Source organism: Dama dama, chromosome 4 (assembly GCF_033118175.1).
Source record: "Dama dama isolate Ldn47 chromosome 4, ASM3311817v1, whole genome shotgun sequence".
In the NCBI taxonomy this organism is placed as follows: Eukaryota; Metazoa; Chordata; class Mammalia; order Artiodactyla; family Cervidae; genus Dama; species Dama dama.
In genome coordinates this window covers 54,637,985-54,656,526 of record NC_083684.1, presented here as the reverse complement: position 1 = coordinate 54,656,526, position 18,542 = coordinate 54,637,985, and the positions used below count along the sequence as shown (strand labels likewise).

At 51.3% G+C, this 18,542-nt stretch overlaps 1 protein-coding gene and 1 long non-coding RNA gene across 3 annotated transcripts; one reads left to right on the top strand and one right to left on the bottom strand.

The window, feature by feature from the left end:
• Positions 1-4: 4 nt before the first annotated feature.
• ITPKC (inositol-trisphosphate 3-kinase C) lies at positions 5-17,852 on the bottom strand. Of its 2 annotated transcripts, XM_061139341.1 has the most exons (8): positions 17,047-17,852; positions 16,302-16,375; positions 11,913-12,012; positions 9,153-9,366; positions 7,502-7,706; positions 5,204-5,305; positions 4,507-4,578; positions 5-1,413 (listed from the first exon to the last, which is right to left on the bottom strand). In XM_061139341.1, exons 1-8 carry the CDS (start codon positions 17,729-17,731, stop codon positions 1,210-1,212), a joined length of 1,656 nt encoding a protein of 551 aa, XP_060995324.1. In that variant the 5' UTR covers positions 17,732-17,852; the 3' UTR covers positions 5-1,209. The 2 variants fall into 2 exon arrangements, with proteins under 2 accessions (XP_060995324.1, XP_060995323.1); XM_061139340.1 differs by lacking the exon at positions 16,302-16,375 and having other exon boundaries at positions 16,598-17,851.
• On the top strand, positions 5,343-11,895 carry LOC133054383 (uncharacterized). The gene is made up of 3 exons (XR_009692399.1): positions 5,343-7,168; positions 9,488-9,565; positions 10,445-11,895. It is a non-coding gene; the product is annotated as an uncharacterized LOC133054383 (long non-coding RNA).
• Positions 17,853-18,542: the final 690 nt, after the last annotated feature.

Sequence of the window (18,542 nt, the reverse complement as noted above, 5' to 3'; positions counted from 1 at the left end):
GAAGTGGACTATGAATGTGTTTATTGGGGTGTTGTCACAGGAGGAAGGCAGTGAAGCGATGTTGCCTCCTGATCCCTAGCGCGGCCCCATCTAACAACTACCTCTCTCGTATAAATAAGTATAAAGATGGTCAGTAGAAAAGGAGCAACCCTCAGCCTGGAAGACCACGCCAGAGCTTTGGCTAAGGGGGGAGGGGGAGGGGCTCCACCCACACCTCAGGGTGCTGGGGTCTTTTGGTTTGGACCAAGTTGCCAGCCCCACCCACCCTGCACCTCAGGCCCAGTCAAGCAGGGAATCTTCTCAGCAGAGGCCGGAGAGGGGGCACTCCCGAGGAAAGTGGCTGGGTCCCAAGCCAGGCCCAAGTCTGCCTGGCGTCTGAAAGCCCTTCCTGTGACCGCAGCCCGCTAGGAGGAAGGAGACAGAAGAGGGCAGAGGGCAGAAGGAGGAAGTCCCCAGGCTGAGGCTGGTGCCTGAGGGTCGAGGTGGTGCTGTCACGGTGGCGGCACAGGATGTGGCTGTGGTTTCGGTCGGCAGGGGGGTCAGCAGTTCTCCCATGAGCAGGGGAGGAACTCGTGGGGCCAAGGGCAGGTAGGACAGGGTGAACCGAGCCCTGTCCAGCAGTGTCAGCTCTCAGGCCCGATCCCCAGCGCCACACCCTCAGAGCCTCTGCCAGCCTTGGCAGCCCCCAGATGAAGAGTGGGGGCTATGACTCTGCTGGGTGGGAGGAGAGCTGCTGCGTTTGTTCACTAATGAGGTCTGGTTCTCCCGGCCCGCCAGCAGCCAGCCCGCAGAGGGAGGGGCTGTGGTTACAGTCACTCATGTGGTGACAGGCCCGAGGTCACGCCTGTACCGTGCAATCACGTGCACTGTGTTCTTTCAGGGCGCGTGGTTTAGCTGCAGCCTCTGCATTCCCTCCTGGCTGGCCAGGGGCCCAGTCTGGTTCTGACTCAACTGCGGACCCCAGCCAGGTCACACTGCCTCTCCAGTTCTTAATAACCTCCCATCTCATCGAAGGGTGGGGCGGGCCCCCACCCCTATCTCCAAGGCCCTTCGGATCTTCCGCACTGGTCCTGCGTGGTGTGCAATGCAACCTCTCCCATCCCTGGACTTCAGCTCCCCTGTGGCTGACCTCAGGCCCCCTCGCATCTTGGGGCCCCTCCAGTCAGATGGGCACCATCCAGTAAATGAACCTGGTTGTGGATGAGCAGGTCAACTTCGGGCCAGGCCCTGGAGGAGGCAAATCATGTTGTCCAGGCCCCAGAGGTAGCCATCCTCACGGTTGCCCTCAGCCCAGGGCAGCCGATGGCTGAGCGTCTGGTGGTCAGGCAGGGCCACAGTCTTGCCGAAGTCGATCATCCAGACCTTGGCCAGGCCGGTGTGGTCGTGAACAAAGAGGAGGGAACTGCCTACCACCTGCAGAGGGAGAGACGAGGTTAAAGGGAGGGGCAGGCACGGCCAAGGTCCCTGCCCCAGCAGACAGCTGAGGGTGGCTGATAGCATGGACTTTGGAGCCAGGCTGCCTGGGTTCAAGCCCCAGCTCTGCCACTTACAGGCTGCAGGGCTCTGGGCAGGGGACTTTTAACTCTCCTTATCTCTATATCATCACATACAAAGAGGGAATAATGGAAAAAGTACTATTTACATTGAAGACTGCTATGCATATTATATATAGGAAGTAATCCACATAAAGCTCTTAGAAGACGGGGCCTGTATAAACAAATGCAAAATAGGGATTTCCCTGGTGGTCCAGTGGTTAAGAATCCACATTGCAATGCAAGGGACAAGGACTCAGGCAACTAAGCCCCAGTGCTGCAACTCCTAAGCCTGTGCACTGCAGCTAGAAAGAAGTCAGTGGCTAGAGAAGCCCGAGAGCTGTAACTGAGACCTGACACAGCTAAAATAAAAAATTTTAATGTAAAACAGTGTTAGCTGTTACCCCTTTTCAAACTGGGGTACAAAATCCAATGCCTGCAGGATCCTAAATGGGTCAGAGGAGCCTGGTGGGGACTGAGGGTGTGGATAATGCCTCCTCATGGTAAGAGGCAGCAGCTGCTCAGCCCCAGGGAATTGCTACTGGTGACCCAAGGCAAGGGGCTTCCTTTTTTCCAGGCTGTTTCCTCATCTGTAGAATGGGAATGATGGTAAGAGCCCCTCCCTCCTGGGATCATTGCAGCATTCCATGTTCCACAGCTCACAAACTGCCTTGTGGAGCTGGGCACACCGCCCTAGGGAGATACTGGGCTGTTTTTTTTCTTTTTTAAATTAGAAATACAGGGCTTCCCTGGAGACTAAGTGGTAAAGAATCTGCCTGCCAATGCAGGAGACATGGGTTCGATCCCTGGTCCAGGAAGATCTCACATGCTGTGGACCAGCTAAGCTGGTGCGCTGCAACTAATGATCCTGTGCACTACAGCCCGGGAACCACAACTACTGAAGCACACGTGCCCTACAGCCTGTGCTCTACAACAAGAGAAGCCACTGCAATGAGAAGCCTGCACACCGCAACGAAGGGTAGCCCCCGCTTTCTGCAACTAGAGAAAGCTCGAGCAGCAGCTGTGAAGACCCAGCACAGCCAAAAATAAATGGATAAAACAATTTTTTTTAATTAGCAACACATTCCTTCCTCTTGTCTAACCAGGTTTGCAAGCCCCTCCCTTCTTCTAGTTGGGTTTCAAACATCAGTTCTTCCAGAGAACCCAGATGATGGGGCAGCTGAGCAGGTGGCTGTCAGGAGAGGCGACACCGCCCAGGTGTGGACGGCTGTTGGCATATAGGGAGGGGCCCAGGACTGCCACGTCTCCTGTGGTCCAAAGGAAACTAGAAATCCCAGTTTTGGTATGAAGTCTCAGATTTTATTTTTTTTTATTTTTATTTTTTTTATCTTGTAATAACTTTTATTTATTTTATTTTTTTTGAAGTCTCAGATTTTAAATCTTGGCAACTCGTTTTTTTTCAGATTCTAGTCACCAGGCAAGTGAAACCAAACACGAGGATAGAAGAGACAGAGTCCCCAAGCCTCCTCTTTGTGCCTCGAATGTGAAGCTCAAAGGCAGTGACGATGATGAGAGTGATGGTCACTAATGACAAATGTGACAGTAAAAACTGGCACACACTGAAGGTTTCCTGTGGGCTGGGCTTTACCTAAGTTAATCCACTTAACCTTCACAACACCCAGGAGGCAGGTGCTACTGGTACCCTGTCCTACGGGTCAGGAGACAGGCCTGCAGAGCCACTGCCCAGGCAGCTGGGGTTCAAACATGGGCCCGCCCGACTCCCAGATGTGGCTCTTTCGGCAGTCAGTGATAACAGGAGAAAGAGGAGAGAGGGACTTGGAAGAGAGAGATGGAAGAGCATGGAGATACACCTGGTGACATCACCACAGACTTCCTGGGACAGCCCCAGAGAGGTGACAGCTTCCAAAGAGACACAGGCTGGGAAAGGGAGGGGGAGAGCTGCCAAAGGAGGAATGCAGGGAACAATAACTGTAAGTAATCATGGAGACTCCCCTGGCAATGCAGTGGTTTGGTTAAGAATCCTCATTCCAGATCCCACATGCAGTGAAGCAGCTAAGCCCATGCATGTGCAACGATTAAGCCTGTGCACTAGAGCCCAGGAACTACTGACTGAGCCCACATGCCCCAGAGCCCACGCTCCAAAACAAGAGAGGCCACTGCAATGAGAAGCACTTGCACCACAACTAGAGAGTAGCCCCTGCTCTCCGCAGCTAGAGTCCCAGGGCAGCCAAAGATACAAAAATACATAAAATTATTTTCTTCAGTGAGAGAAGAATCTGCCTTCCAATGCAGGGAACTTAGGTTCAATCCGTAGTTGGGGAACTAAGATTCCACATGCCACAGAGCAACTAAGCCTGAGCACCACCATCCCTGAGCCTGAGCACCACAACGAAGATCTCGCATGCCACAGCTAAGACCTGATGCAGCCAAAAATAAAAGAAAAATTATGTTAAATAATAATTATGGCTACAAAATCATCACAAGAGCTGGGAACTTTTCTGCACTCTGAACAGCACTCTGTGTTCGCTCAGGTCCACCTCAGCAGCTCCATAAGGAAGGTACTATTTTCCCTTCCTGTATCAGGAGGAAACCAAGGCCCAAGGGGGGCAGGTCACATGCCCCAGGTCACATGGCCGGGCCAGCCTTCATCCCAGGCCAGCTGCCTGCAGTTCATGCTCCTAACTGTCCCCCTCCCTGAAATTCCTGATGCTGCTTACCCTAAAGAAGCAAACCCCCCAAACCTGGGGGAGGGGCCTTTTGTTTTTTTGGGATGTGCCACAAGGCTTGTGGGATCTTAGTTCCCCAACTGGGGATTGAACCCAGGCCCTCAGCAGTGACAGTCCTTACCACCAGACAGCCAGGGAGTTCCCTCAGGGTCTCCTTTTATAGCTTTGGCAGGTGACCCTGTCAGCGGTTTCTCCTGAGGCCACCTGGACCCAGACGCCCTACACACACACAGGGCCCTCTGTCCCATGGCAGCTGGGGCTCGCACCTCATGGGTCCTGAAGAACGGGGAGCTCTCCAGAGCTTCACGAAGGTCTTCTAGGCGTGCCACGTACTTTCTCTGTGGGTGAGAGGAAAGATTTCTGGTTAGTTCATGGACTTTGTGGGTTCTTACCCACCTTGAGATCTGACTCCATCTCATTCCCCCAAAGAAGTGGTTAGACCCCAGCCAGGATGGGATAAGAGGAGCCATGGGGAAATGGCGGGGGCGGGGGGGGGGGGGGCAGGCAGGACTGGAGGCATCAGGGTGGCACAGACAAGAGTGTAGCTGGTAGATTATATGAATGCCCACAATTCCTAGCAGCTTTTCCTACCAAGAGGCAGACTCTTTCCTTTATAATGTAGGCTTGGTCATATGAGTTGCTTTGGTCAATAGAACCTTGCAGGTATGAAGGTGGCCATTCTGAGCCCAGTCATTGAGAGACCTTGCTTTTTCACTTGCTCTCTTGGCCTGCTGCTTCCACTGTGAGAACAAGCCCAGGCCAGCCTGCCGGGCGATCAAGCCAGGAGCTGAGACAGGCAGCCACCAGACATGACAGCAGGGTGCTCCTGGCCCTGCCAACCCTGACAAGACAGTGAGCAATGCCAGCCCAGTGTCAGCTGAAGCAAAAGATGGTTAACATGGGAGGAACAAGGATGTGGCAGTCCTACGCTTCTAAATATGGGGGCACGCGTGTCCTGCTCACCAGGATTGTGTGGTTCCCGTCCACAAAATCCTCCAACACCTTTGTCACCTGCTCCAGCTTCTGCGTCTTCTTGAAGTTAGTGTTGCAGGTCCCATCGGCTTTCTGCAAGACGAGGGGTATCATGGCTTTTCCTTCCCACACCCAACACCAAGCAGCCTCAGACACCTCTGGGGGGCAACTACCTGCCTCCAGGCTTACTTGCTGTTTAGGGGAAGCCAGCCCACCTGGTCATACTCCTGAGCAACCAGTCCTTCGGCTCTGACCTTGAACCCCCCTGGTTGAACTGCTCTAGCCAAGTGGGCTTTAGAGAGGCTTGGATGTGGCTTTGAATCATGGCTCTGATACTCCCTAACTCAGTGGTCTTGAGCAAGTCATTTCACCTGCCTCAACCTTGATTTCCTCATCTGGAAAATGGGATTGTGTTAATATCCACCTCCTAAAGCTGGTATAAGGATTAGGAGAGCCTGAGTGTGTAGGATCCATAGCACAGTGCTGGGCACCACTCAATAAAGTGCTCAGTCACTGAGTCGTGTCTGACTCTTTATGACCCCATGGACTGTAGCCCGTCAGGCTCCTCTGTTCATGGAAATTTTCAGGCAAGAATATTGGAGATGCTTTCAAACTGTGGTGCTAGAGAAGACTCTTGAGAGTCCCTTGGACTTCAAGGAGCTCAAACTAGTCAATCCTAAAGGAAATCAACCCTGAATATTCGTTAGGAAGGACTGATACTGAAGCTGAAGCTCCAATACTGTGGCCACCTAAAGTGAAGAGCCAACTCATTGGAAAAGACCCTGATGCTGAAGAAGACTGAGGGCAGGAGAAGAAGGGGGCGACAGAGGATGAGATGGTTGGATGGCATCACCAACTCAATGGACATGAGTTTAAGCAAGCTCTGAAAGATGGCGAAGGAGAAGGAAGCCTAGAGTGCTGCAGTCCATGGGGTCGCAGAGTCGGACACGACTTAGCGACTCAACAACTCTAGGGGATCTTCCCTACCCAGGGATCGAACCTGCGTGTCTTGCATCTCCTGCACTGGCAGGTGGATTCTTTACCACTGGGCCATCTGAGAAGCTCCCATGCTACACTTGATCTTAGTCAAAAGGCAGAGAAGCAATAAAATAAAGGAGAATAATGTCATTTGTTACGTCTGAGAGAGGTACAAAGGGCCCCCTGAGTCATCCTACCAGGCTATGCCAGCCAGGTGCCCTGTGGGCAATGGTAACATAGAGGTAACAGCACAGCTATAATCAGATGAGGGAGGCAGACACTGAATAAGATCATCATAAAGGGAGATAAGATAAGGGAGTGTAGGAAGTTATAAGGAGGTAAAGAGAGGCCCTGAACTAGTAGGACAGAAATCAAGGAGGGCTTCCCAGAGGGAGTGGAATTTGGAAGGAGACTGGAAAATAACTGAGAGTCAGTCAACCAGGGTAAAGGGGAAGAGTAGCCCTGGCACAGGAAACAGCAACTGCAGAGGGCCTGTGGCAGGAGACAGGAGGACCCTTTCAAAGAAATGAAAGTACTTCACTGTGCCATCTATAGGGGCTTGTGGCACACCCACAGAGAGCTAACACAGAGGGAAAAGAAAGGAAGGAAGGAGGGAGCTAGGAAAATCTCTCTGCAATGATAAGGAAAATTCTCCAGGACCATGCCATCTTTTTAAGAAAGGGAGGAAAATGTAGGATACACAGCTGCATTTGTTTGTATATACAGGAAGAAATATAAGAAACTGATCAAGTGGTTCCCCATGAGCAGGTGTGGGGCTGGGGGCGAGGGGCGGGCACAGAACAGGAAGAAGAGCAACAGGGTTGGGAGAGAGATTTCTTTTACATTATTTTGACTTTCAAACTGTGGTGGCTAGCTATAGATTTAATTTATAAAAAAAAAAAAGAAGAAGAGAAAACTTTTCTGCATAAGGAGGAAAAAGCCCATCCAGCTGCTGTGTTGGATGATGGATCAGAGTGGGTGAGTTCAGCATCCCGGAGCCCAGAGGGGCTGGGGTACGAGAAGATGGGGCTGGACTCGGACAGGGCCTCGGGGAGGGGGAAAGAAGATGGAATCAAGAGACTTTCAGGCGGGTGGATAAACAAAACTCGGTCTGTGACAGACATGGCAGGAACAGAGAAGCGGACCTCTCCCAGCCTGTTTTTCCATCCTCTGCAGTCTCCTGCTCGCTCTCCAAATTGGGCATCTTTCCAGTTTTTTTTCTGACATCCTAGTTGGTTGGTTTTTCTGTCACTCTGTCTCAGACCTAGCTCTTAGCCCTCCGGAAACAGGCCAGCAGCTCCTGGGCCTCACCTTGATGCCCTCGATCCGGAAGCCCAGGGTGGACGTTGAGCTCACGGTCTCCCTCCACTGCATGTAGCGGGGCTTGGTGACCGCACACTGGGCATGCTCCTCGGGGGTGGGGGCCCCGGGGTCCACAGCCACCATCTTCTCATACATGTCCTTCCGGGGCCGGGGCCGTTCTCGTGCCTTCACCAGCTCCTCCTCCAGGTAGGTCCTGGGACACAAAGGATGTAACAAGGGAAACTATGAGGAACAAACCTGGAGGACTTTTACTCCCTGATATCAAGGAGTGTTATAAAACTACAGTGTGGCACAAGAATAGACAAATAGATCAATGGACTGGGACAGAGTCCACAAACAGACACACAAGTGCATTCACCCGATTTATGACAAGGAAGGCACTGCAATTCAGTGGGGAAAGAGTAGTCTTTTCAATCAATGATACTGGGTCAACAGGATATCCCTATGGAAAGGGAAAATGAACCTCAATTCCTGCCTCACACCATATATAAAAATTACATCTAGATGGATTGCAGATCTAAATGTGAAAGTTAAAACAAAGCTTGTAGGGGCTTCCCTGGTACCTCAGTGGTAAAGAATCTGCCTGCCAATGCAGGAGATACAGGTTTGATCCCTGGTCCAGGAAGATCCCACATGCCACAGAGCAACTAAGCCCATATGCCACAACTATTGAACCTGTGCTCTAGAGCCCAGGAATCACAACTACTACTGAGCCTGCACACCCTAGAGCCTGTGCTCTGCAACAAAGAGAAGCCACTGCAATAAGAAGCCTGTGCACCACAACTAGAGAGTAGCCCCTACTCGCTACAACTAGAGAAAAGCCCCCACGGCAACAAAGACCCAGCACAGTCAAAAATAAATAAATATTTTTTTTTTAAAAACAAAGCTTATAGAAGAAAACACAGGAGATCATCGTGATCTTAAAGTAGGCAGATTTCTTTGAAAGCTACTAACCATAATGAAATAAATTGATAAACTGTACTACATTAAAAGTACTTCTATTTATCAAAAGACATTAAGAGAGTAAAATGGGAGAGTTGGAGAGAGAGAGAATGGTGTGTGTGTGTGTGTGTGTGTGTGTGTGTGTGTGTGTGTTTGTATCTCCAGCAAAGGACCTGTATCCAGAATATATAAAGAATTACAAATCTTTATAACAAGAAGAGAGCCTGGTCAAAAAATGGGCAAAACAAAATAGTAAAATGGGCATTTTTCAAAAGAGGATATCCAAATGGCTAATCAATGCTTAACTTCTTTGGTCATCAGAGAAACAGAAATTAAAAAAATAAAGAGATATCCACCAAGATAGCTAAAAGTAGTAAAACAGGAACTGGAATTCTCATACACTGCTGGCGGGAAAGGATGCTACTACAACCACTTTGAAGACTGGCTTAAGACCTCCCTGGTGGTCCAGTGGCTAAGACTCTGTGCTCCCAGTACTGGGGGCCCAGTTTGACCCCTGGTTAAGGAACTAAATCCCACATGCCACAACTAAAGATTCCACATGCCACTTGGACCACGTATGGCGAAATAAATAATTAAGTATTGTTTAAAAAGAAAAAGAAGAAGATCAGTTTGGTGCTATCTTCAAAAACATCCACCCAACCCTTCACCTCTGCCCCATGGCTGCCCCTGAACCTACCTGCTGCCCATCTTGCAGTCCATGATGGAGGGGTTCTCAAAGTCTGCCAGGAGATCTTCCATCTGATTGAAGGTCTGGCCATCCCGCTGCACCATGCCATAGTAGGCTGGCACAAAAGGCCGCAGGGGGTCACGCATCAGCTGCTCCAGGCTGTGCTGCTCATACTGACAAAAACGCTTCAGAATCCAACCATCTTCTCCTGCCTGAAAGTTCCCTATGAGCAGCCATCAACAAGAGGGTCAGAAACTGGATGAGCCACCTCCCCGTGTGTCTTAGATCCTGGCCACCATCATCTTGCCTGACCCGTCTGCAATACTTTCTCTCCCTCCCTGCAGCTCTCAAAATCTTGGCCAGGGGAACGTATCTGAATCAGTTCTAATGAGGTGGACGAACCTAGAGCCTATTATATTGAAGTAAGTCAGAAAGAGAAATATAAATATTGTATACGGATGCATATATATGGAATCTAAAAAGACGGATTTATTTTCAGGGAGGCAGTGGAGAAACAGACATAGAGAACGGACCTATGAACATGGGGGAGGGGAGAGGGTGAGATGTATCCATAGAGTAACATGGAAACTTACAATACCATATGTAAAATAGGTAACCAGGGAGAATCTGCTGTAGCACTCAGGGAACTCAAGCAGGTGCTCTGTGACGATCTAAAAGGGTGGAATGGAGAGGGAGATAGGAGAGAGTTTTGGGAGGGAGGGGACATGGGTGCACCTATGGCTGACTCTTGTTGATGTATGATAGAAAACCACAAAATACTGTAAAGCAATTATTCCTCAATTAAAAAAAAAATCTTGGCCAGAGTTGGTGAAGGAAGGGCCTAGTTCTGCATTTTTGTTTAAACAGAGTCGGGTTCCCAGCACACTATGTCCTCATTTGTTTTGTAATTTTGGATTATGAGCTCACGATCAGCGGTGAGAACTTTTGTGAGAGCTGAGTCAAGAGCATGACTCTCCAGAGCACATTCGCATTTGTTTCAGCTTGGAGTCCCAGAGTGCTAACAAACGGACCTGGTTAATTCACAAACTGGCATTTCCTGGGCCATGCAGATAGTGTAGATTAGAATGACAAATTTTTACTGAGGCAGATAGTATTTTCAGATTATGTTTTCCAAAATGTCTGTAACGGTAATCACAAACCCTTCTCCTGGGGCATTGTTTTCATCATATATATATGATAAGTAAAGAGTAGCTCATGTACACATGCTCGTCTAGAATTTTGCCACTCCAATCAGGAAGTAGAATCTAATTCTTTAATTCTTTTCCCCTTGATTTTGACAGAATCTTGCTTCTTATGGCAGAAGCAACACTACGACTTCAGAGTCTGAGACGCAGCCTCTACTTTGTTGTCACAGACCCTTGCCTCTCAGTCCTGAGCTACCAAGTAAGAAATCTGCTGAGGCCACCATACTGTGAGGAAGCCCAAGCAGCCACACAGAGAAGTCACATACGGGCTTTCCAGCTGGCAGCCCCAGTGGAGAACCGGCCAACAGCCAGCATCAACTGCCTGGTGTGTGAATGAATGAATCTCCAAAGGTTTCCAGCCTGCAGCCTTCGATTGTCCTAGCTGAATTCCCAGGTATCATGGCGCAGCAATAAGTCATCCCTGCTATGCTCTGTCTGAATTCCCAGGTATCACCCAAAACTTACGAGTGTAATAATATGGTTGTTTTATTCCACTAAGTTGTTTTTTATTTTTAAACCACTAAGTTTTGAATTTTTTGTTTTCAGTTTTTTTAAACTCAGCAATAGTAACTAGGATACATACAGATGGCAGGCCTGTGTTGACAGTTTTGCGGGGTGCGGGGGGGGGGGGGGGCGGTGGAGATTTTGCCTTTCTCTGACTCAGATCTGAGGATGAACAGGAAGATAAGTTCCCTTCCCTTTGTTGATGGGAACAATTTGTCTAGACCAGCCCACTGCCTATTTTTGTAAAAAGAAAAAAACAAAAAAGCTTTATTGGAACACATTATCTATGTCTGCTTACGTGTTGCAACATCAGAGTTGAGTACTTTGTATTTATTATCTAGCCCTTTACCAAAAATGCTAGATGCTTGGCCTCATGCTAATATGTGCTTAAGACACTGTGCTAGGTCCTGGGGGGAAAAAAACATTAAAGCTGTTGTTTGTTGTTGTTTAGCCACTAAATTGAGTCCAACTCTTTTCAACCCCATGGACTGTAGCCCACCAGGCTCCTCTGTCCATGGGATTTCCCAGGCAAGAATACTGAAGTGGCTTGCTATTTCCTTCTCCAGAGGATCTTCCCCACCCAGGAATCGAACCCCCATCTTTTGCATCAGCAGGCGGGTTCTTTACCACTGAGCCAACAGGGAAGCCCCATAGCTGTTGTTTCCTGGGGGCCTGCTCTGCTCCAGACACAGGATGGGGACAGGGACTGGGAACTGACATTTAGGAGGGGTAGGGCCTCAGTGAAGGAAAGTAACTTGCCCAGAGCCATCCACAAATAAAGATTTGGATTCGAGCTCAGGCCCCTCTGTCTCCGTGGTCAAAGATTTGCCCCCCACCACCCTGACACCAGGCTAACAGGAAACAGCCCTCCATCCTGAGGGATGAATGACCCGGCCCAGGCCTAAGCACGTGCCACAACAGTTCCAGGAACTGGAGTCTGTCACTGAGCCCATTTTACAGATGGGGGACCTAAAGTACAAAGAACAGTTCCTTCCCTGCCCAGGCTTCTCTGCCCAGCCCGGCCTACCCCCCAGTCACCCTTCTCCCCACCCGCTCTCACCAGAGTGTCCAGACAGCTGGACCCAAGGGTAGTGTTTTCGGAAGGAGACCACAAAGGGTGAATACTTCAGAACCGTCTTCAGCTTCTTCCAAGGCTTGTTCTGTGTAGGGCAGAGAGGGTGGGGTCAGGGCTGAGGCCAGGTAGGGAGGGGGATGAGGCGAGTGCCCTGAGAGGGAGCCAAGGGGCAGCCTGGGGTCTTTCCAAGGGCCAGGGGGGCTTCCTGGGATCACTGGGCTTAAGCTCATTGGGGTGAGCAAAGCTCACTTACTTTGGTAATCATGAGCACCCCCAAAGCCTCAGCAAAGGTGAGAAGAGTCCCTTTCCATTTATCTCAGTGTCATCACTTTTTGGTTGCACAGCATAAGGGATCTCCCCCAGTCAGGGATCGAACCCTATATTGGGAGCACAGAGTCTTAACCACTGGACCACCAGGGAAGTCCCTCAGTGGGATCACTTTGTATCTGTGTCTCTCTGTCCTTCTCAAAGGAGTAAAGATAGGCTAGGTTTTATTGCAGTCACCCGCAACCCCCCCAAATCTTTCCACGACATACACACACCAAAAATGGGGAAGCCTGCTGTTCCTGAATGAAGGCAGATCTTCCAGGGAAAATGATAAAGGAGCTGATGGACAGAAGCCGAACAACAGAGAGAGAAATAGAGACAGGGGACAAAGTGATGACGGGGACAGAGACAGAGGCTGTGGCAGCGCCAATAGCTGCCCACCGAAGGCCTCAGGCCTGTCTCCCCGCCAGGGATACCCCTGCCCTCGTGAACTGAGCTTTGGCCAATGAAATGTGACTGCAAGTGTCACTTTCAGGTGGAGTCTTAAAGCCGGTGAGTGACTCCATGTTCTTTTTCCTATTAAAGAAGGAAGGGGGGCAGGGCACTGTGGGAAGAGAAACAGAAGCTGAGTGAAGACAGCATGGAGCAGGGGCCCCTCACCTCACCCGTCACTGCTGAGGGCCTGTGTTCAATCCCTGGTCAGGGAACTAAGATCTCACAACCAACACAGCCAAAATAGAAAAATCCTTTGTTGCTCCAAGTCACTAAGTTTGGGTGCTGTTTGTTACTACAGCAGTCCTGACCTCTTCCCACTGACACAGAGTTACTAGAAGAGAAAGAAACAGAAACAGAATGGGAGACACAGGGATGACAGAGAAAGAAAATGAAACATAGATGCAGAGAAAAAGAGGTCACAGCAAATAAAAGAGAAGCAAACAGAAAACAAGGATTTAGTTGTATCCTATTGACTCAACCAAGAGCATCTTGAGAACTGGTTAGTGCCTGAGTTCACTGCATATGCACACACACGCCCATGTGCATACACACACACGCGTGCGCGTGTGTGCATGTGCATGTGCACATGCATACTAAGTCGCTTCAGTCCTGTCCGACTCTGTGTGACCCTGTGGACTGTAGCCCACCAGGCTCCTCTGTCCATGAGATTTCCCAGCAAGAATACTGGAGTGGGTTGCCATGCCCTCCAGGGGATCTTCCCGACCCAGGAACCAAACCCGAATCTCTTATGTCTCCTGCATTGGCAGGTGGGTTCTTTACCACTAGTGCCACCTGGGAACCTCTACACATAGGCGCACACACACACACACAAATACCTTCTCTGCTCCAAACACATACCAAACTCTTAGCAAGGATTGGGAAAATGAGTCGTGTTCACAGAAAAAAACCTACATGGCTCATCTCCCTCCACCTGAGGGTCAAAGCCATGTTATCTCCTATACCCTGAAGCCCCGTTACCTAGCAGACATCTAATGGATGGCGGGAAGGTCAAACACAGACCAGGGAGTGGGACTGCAGGACTCAGGAAGGGCTCTTCCCTCCCCTCTCCAGCTGCCAGCCATGGAGAGGAGGTGATGAATGAAAGTTCCTGTTTACTAAGCACCTGGAACATTCCAGGCACAATGACAAAGGCTCAGCGTGGCATAACCCACCTAATCCTAAAAACACCACCCCAGGAGGACTGTTGACTGTATTACAGGGGTGGAAACAGACCCAGAGGGGTGAAGTCAGCTGCCTAAATCACACAGTGTAGTGTTGGGGTTCTACTTCTGGTCTGCCTTCACTGCCCTGGGCTTATCCACCACAGCCCTGCCAGATTACAAGCCTTGACTGAGGGCAGAACTGAGATTGCCATGGTTACAAGCATGTCCTCAGTCATGGCCTGACACAGAATAAGTACTCCAAAAATATAGTTTGGGTTGAAGGAAGTTGATTGAAAGTGTATTTCTCTTTCTTTTAATCATAAGCAGTATGGGAAGTTCTACACATACAATGAATCATAAGCAGATTCAGTATCTTCTTTATCTCTTTTTTTCTTAGATCTGATGGTTAATCTGGGCTGTCTCAGATATCATGCCCTCAGCTCACATGCCCCGCCCCCCACCTCCAGGAAGTCCTCTCTGATACCCTAGGTCTGGCCAGTCACCTTCTCTGGACTGCCACAACCCTGTGGGCTCCCCCATCCCAGCCCTGACCCATCCGAGCTATCACTACCTGGTGATGGGTCTGTCTCCTCCCAGTGACCTGGGAGCTCCATGCAGGCAGCATCTGGGTCACTGCTGTGTTCCTGGCAAAACCAACATGGAGCCAAACACATAGCAGGGACTTGGGGACTGTCTGTTGCCTGATTAGGAGGATGCACGTGAGAAGGAAGGAAGCGGGGAGGAAAGGAAGAAAGTAGCTGGGTCTTTAAGGTCAGATGGGATTTCAAAACGAAGGGAGCAGGAAGCAAGGGGTATTCAGGGCGGTGGGAATGGCTTGAGCAACAATCAGAGGCAGGATGGCAGCAGTGTGTTCGGGGAACAGCTCGTACTTAGGCTCCATTGCAACAGCAGAAGGGGTCAGGAGGGGAGAAGGGAAGCTGAACAGAGGAAGGAGCCTGGAGACAGGAAGCTCTGAACTCAGGACCAAACTCCTGATTGCTATCAGGAAAGCCCTGGGGAGCCATGGAAGACTCTGGAGCTGGGCACCTTCAAATGTTGGTCACAGCTGGGCCCTGGAGGCAGATTCTAGAGGATGAGGAAACACTGAAGACAGAAAGGCTCCAGAAGAAGGCAGATAAGGAGGAATGGATCCACACATTATAGGGGTGAAAATGCCTGGGTTTTCAACTCAGTCAGAACTGAGTTAGAATCTAGGCTCTGACCAGACAAGGCCGACTCTAAGCAAGTGATCTCACCTCTCTAGGCCTTAGTGTCCCCTCTGTAAAATAGAGATAATAATCCCAAACTTACAGCACCGTTATAAAAATTGAACAAGTTAACACATATACAGCACTGAGAAAAAAAGTGCCTAGCATTCAGTAAAAGTTGGAATCTGTGTCTTCCAAGGTCTGTGACTTTGGATGAGTCTCTGTGCTTCAGTCTCCTCATCTGTAAAATGGGGATAATAGTATCTACCTCACAGGGCTGCTGTGAAGTTTAAATGAGTTGATACAAGCAAAGAGCTCAGCACAGAGACTTCCCTGGCGGACCAGTGGTTTGGACTCTGCACTCCCAGTGCAGGGGGAGCCGGTTTGATCTCTGATTGAGGACCTTAAATCCCTTGTGCAGCAAGCTGCAACCAAAAAATAAATAAATCGGTGAAAGAGCTTGGCACAGGGCTGGGCATGAGCGAGTAAGAGCTGTTGCTTTTTTTTTTTTTTTTGAGAGTTGTTATTTTTTTTCTTTTCTTCATTCGCTTCAGCTCAGCTGCTCTGAGATGCCAAGGAGGTGAGGGAATAGGGAGAGGGAACAGCAACAGCAGAGCCCCAGAGGGTCAGCGCAGGCAAGCTGGGGCAGGTCTATCTCTTACATCTGTGGCCACATGTGTGAGCACGTTCAGAGAGCGAAGCATATGGGGTGAGCAGGGCTCAGGGCAGACTCCAGCCAGGGGCCCCAGGACAATGGGAGGGTCCAGCAGGCTGACCCATGAGAGGCTCTCATACCTGCCTCTGCACTGACCCTCCCTCCCTGAACCTTCCCTGCCAGCCCTCCTGATTCACCGGCAGAGAACCGCACCCAAGCTGAGGATGGAGAATGTAAACAAGAGATTGCAGGAGCACCCTGGGGAGCTGGGGCAATGCAGTGGGGAGATTGGAGAGTCCTTGGCTGGGGTCCCTTAGCGTTTGGGGTTCACATAGCCCTTTGAGAATGATAAGAAAAAAATTCTGGGTGCTTGCTGCCTACAGAAGTGAATGAGCTTAGGGGTGTTGAAGGCTGATGATCCCTTAAGGCAGCTACGGGCCCCAGACTAAGCAAAGTGGGGTAGAAAGTGCACCCTTTCTGTCTCCCTAAACTAGTATTGTTTAAAGTCTGGGGGGGATCACACACTGTCTAGAGGATCCAACAGAAGTCACAGACCCTTGCTGCAAAAGCATGTGTATATACTCACAGGACTCACACAACTTTTAGGGGTTCCTGGGTGCCATGAAGTCGGCCAGCAGCCATCCATTTTAGACCCCAGGACTGGAGGCGGGGGAAAGGAGAGAATGAAGAGGAAGGCACCTGGAAAGCTAAGGAACCCTGCCGTCAGAGGGAAGAGATTGGTGGATGAAAGAGGTGCCTGGAGATAAAACTGCTGGTGGAGTTCTAGAGAACTTCTCAAAGGAAAGGCGGGGGTGTGGGAGTCGGGGGTGGGCTATGGGGCCTGTGGGGGTCTGGCTCAAGGGCGGGGTGGGTCCCACTCACCCCAGACCTGTCCTCGGGGTCGCTGGCACCTCCGCCCCCAGCCACCACGTCATCCTCAGACTCGTCGAAAGAGGAGGCAGAGGAGAAGCCACCACTGCCCGCCTCGAGCTGGGAGGGAGGTCCCCCTGGCTGAGCCTCAGGCTCAGGGGTCTCCGGAGTGATAATGAGGCGGGGCACAGGAGTCAGGGGGCTACCCGCCAGGTGAGGGTACAGGTGAGTCACCAACTCCCTGTGTTCTGGTTCCTCTAATGAGTCATCTTGGTTGGGCTCCCCCAAAAGGCAGTCTGTCCTAGGCTCTGTCTGGGGTCCGTCAGTGCCGGGATGTGACCACAAGCCATCGGTATCTTGTGTTGGGAAACCACCGGGGTCAAGCTGCTTCCAGGCTGTTTCAGTGTCCTGTTGTATCTGGGAGCCATCAGCGTGAAGCTCCGTCCAGGAGTCTTCCGTACCTTTTTGCGTCCTGGAGCCCTCGGTGAACGGTTCTTTCCAAGAGCTGTCAGCACCCGGCTCTGTTGAGAGAGGGAACCCCTCTGGCTGGGTCCGGACGCTTGACCTGTTCTGGTGGGTGCAGAGGTTATCAGCCCTGGGCTTGGCCCTCTCTGGCTGGGTCTGTGACCCATGTATTTCTAGTTCTGTCCAGGGCCCGTCAACCCCTGGCTGTGCCCAGAGGTTAGCCCTATGGGGCTGAGACTGGACGTCAGTCCTGTGTGGATCAGCCCAAAAGCCATCTGTCCCGGTCTCCGTCCAGTCACTGGCTGTCTCCAGCTCTGACCAGTGGCTGCTCCCTCCTGGATGTGTCCGGAGAATGGACTTGCCTGGCTCCGTCGTTGGATTGGGCCGCTCCGTCTCCGCTCCGAGGCCAGCTGCTTCAGGCTCAGCCCGTCCGTCGGCCCTCGACTCAAACCCGAGGCTGGCCCTCTGGGACTCAGTGTGGAGGTTAGACTCCTCGGTCCGGGCCCGGGGCCCGCCCCGTTCCGGCCGTCCCACCGAGCCCCCAGCTCCGGGCCCAGGTCGTTGCTGCCCTGGCTGCCGCCGCCGCCCCCCTCGCGGCGCCGCCAGTCCCATGCGGGCTGCCGCCGGCAGCGCCTGGGCCTCCGCCTCGCTCAGGCTTCCCCGGCAAGGGCAGCGCCTCATGCCCGTTCGCAAGGTTCGGGCTTCGACCGGGCCCAGCCCCTCCTGTCCCTTTAAATCCCACGAGGGGTGTGGCTGGGGAGCCCCAATTCGTGGGTTCCGGCCCTTGGAGCTCCAGCCCGCCCAGCCACGGAGGGGTTAACCGATACTCCCTCCTCCATCCCGGGGAAAGCCCCGACGCCCCGCCTCGCCGGACGTGACGTAACGGACGAGCCTTGTCTGGCTCCTCCCACCTCCTTTGGCTGGGAGGACTGCGAGTCCCTGACAGGTCGTGTTTGTGGTGCTGGTGTCCTGATCGCGGGCGAGTAGACCCCTCGCTACACCCCGCAACTAGTCCAAACTCGCCACGCCCTCGACTGGCTAGTTTAGTCTCCCTGTAACCCCCTGCGACGAGTCCAGCAGCCCGCTCGTTCTTCACGCTGCGCCGGGAAGGACTTTCAGAAACTTGGGAATTCCATTTGCGTTGGTTGAGACCCGCCTCTGCTAGTTCCTAGCCGCGTCCCCTTGAGGGAGTAACTTCCGCTCCCAACCCCCAGTCTGAGCCCCAGACTCAGTTTTCTCATCTGTAAAATGAGGATCTGTTACTTTATTGTTTGGGAAAAGGTGTGTTCAGTGTCACAGGAGCCAATTACTTTTACCAACTGGGAAACTGGCCCAGAGCAGTGAAAGAAATTGTCTTAAGGCCAAATCCTAGTTCCAACACTGACTTCCAGGATGACCTTTCCCAACAGACTTGTCTCCTTTGAGCCTCAGTTTCCCCATCTGTAAAAAGGGTTGTTATGGGGATTTTTTATTTATTTACGACACATTTGTG

Excerpts from the sequence above, each read along its gene's own strand:
- ITPKC (XM_061139340.1), bottom strand. The coding sequence starts at position 17,731 with ATGAGGCGCTGCCCTTGCCGGGGAAGCCTGAGCGAGGCGGAGGCCCAG. Across the intron at positions 9,367-11,912 it reads CCAGCTGTCTGGACACTCTG|GGAACTTTCAGGCAGGAGAA; the intron begins GTGAGAGCGGGT and ends GGCTGCTCATAG. Across the intron at positions 4,579-5,203 it reads ACGGGAACCACACAATCCTG|AGAAAGTACGTGGCACGCCT; the intron begins GTGAGCAGGACA and ends TCTCACCCACAG.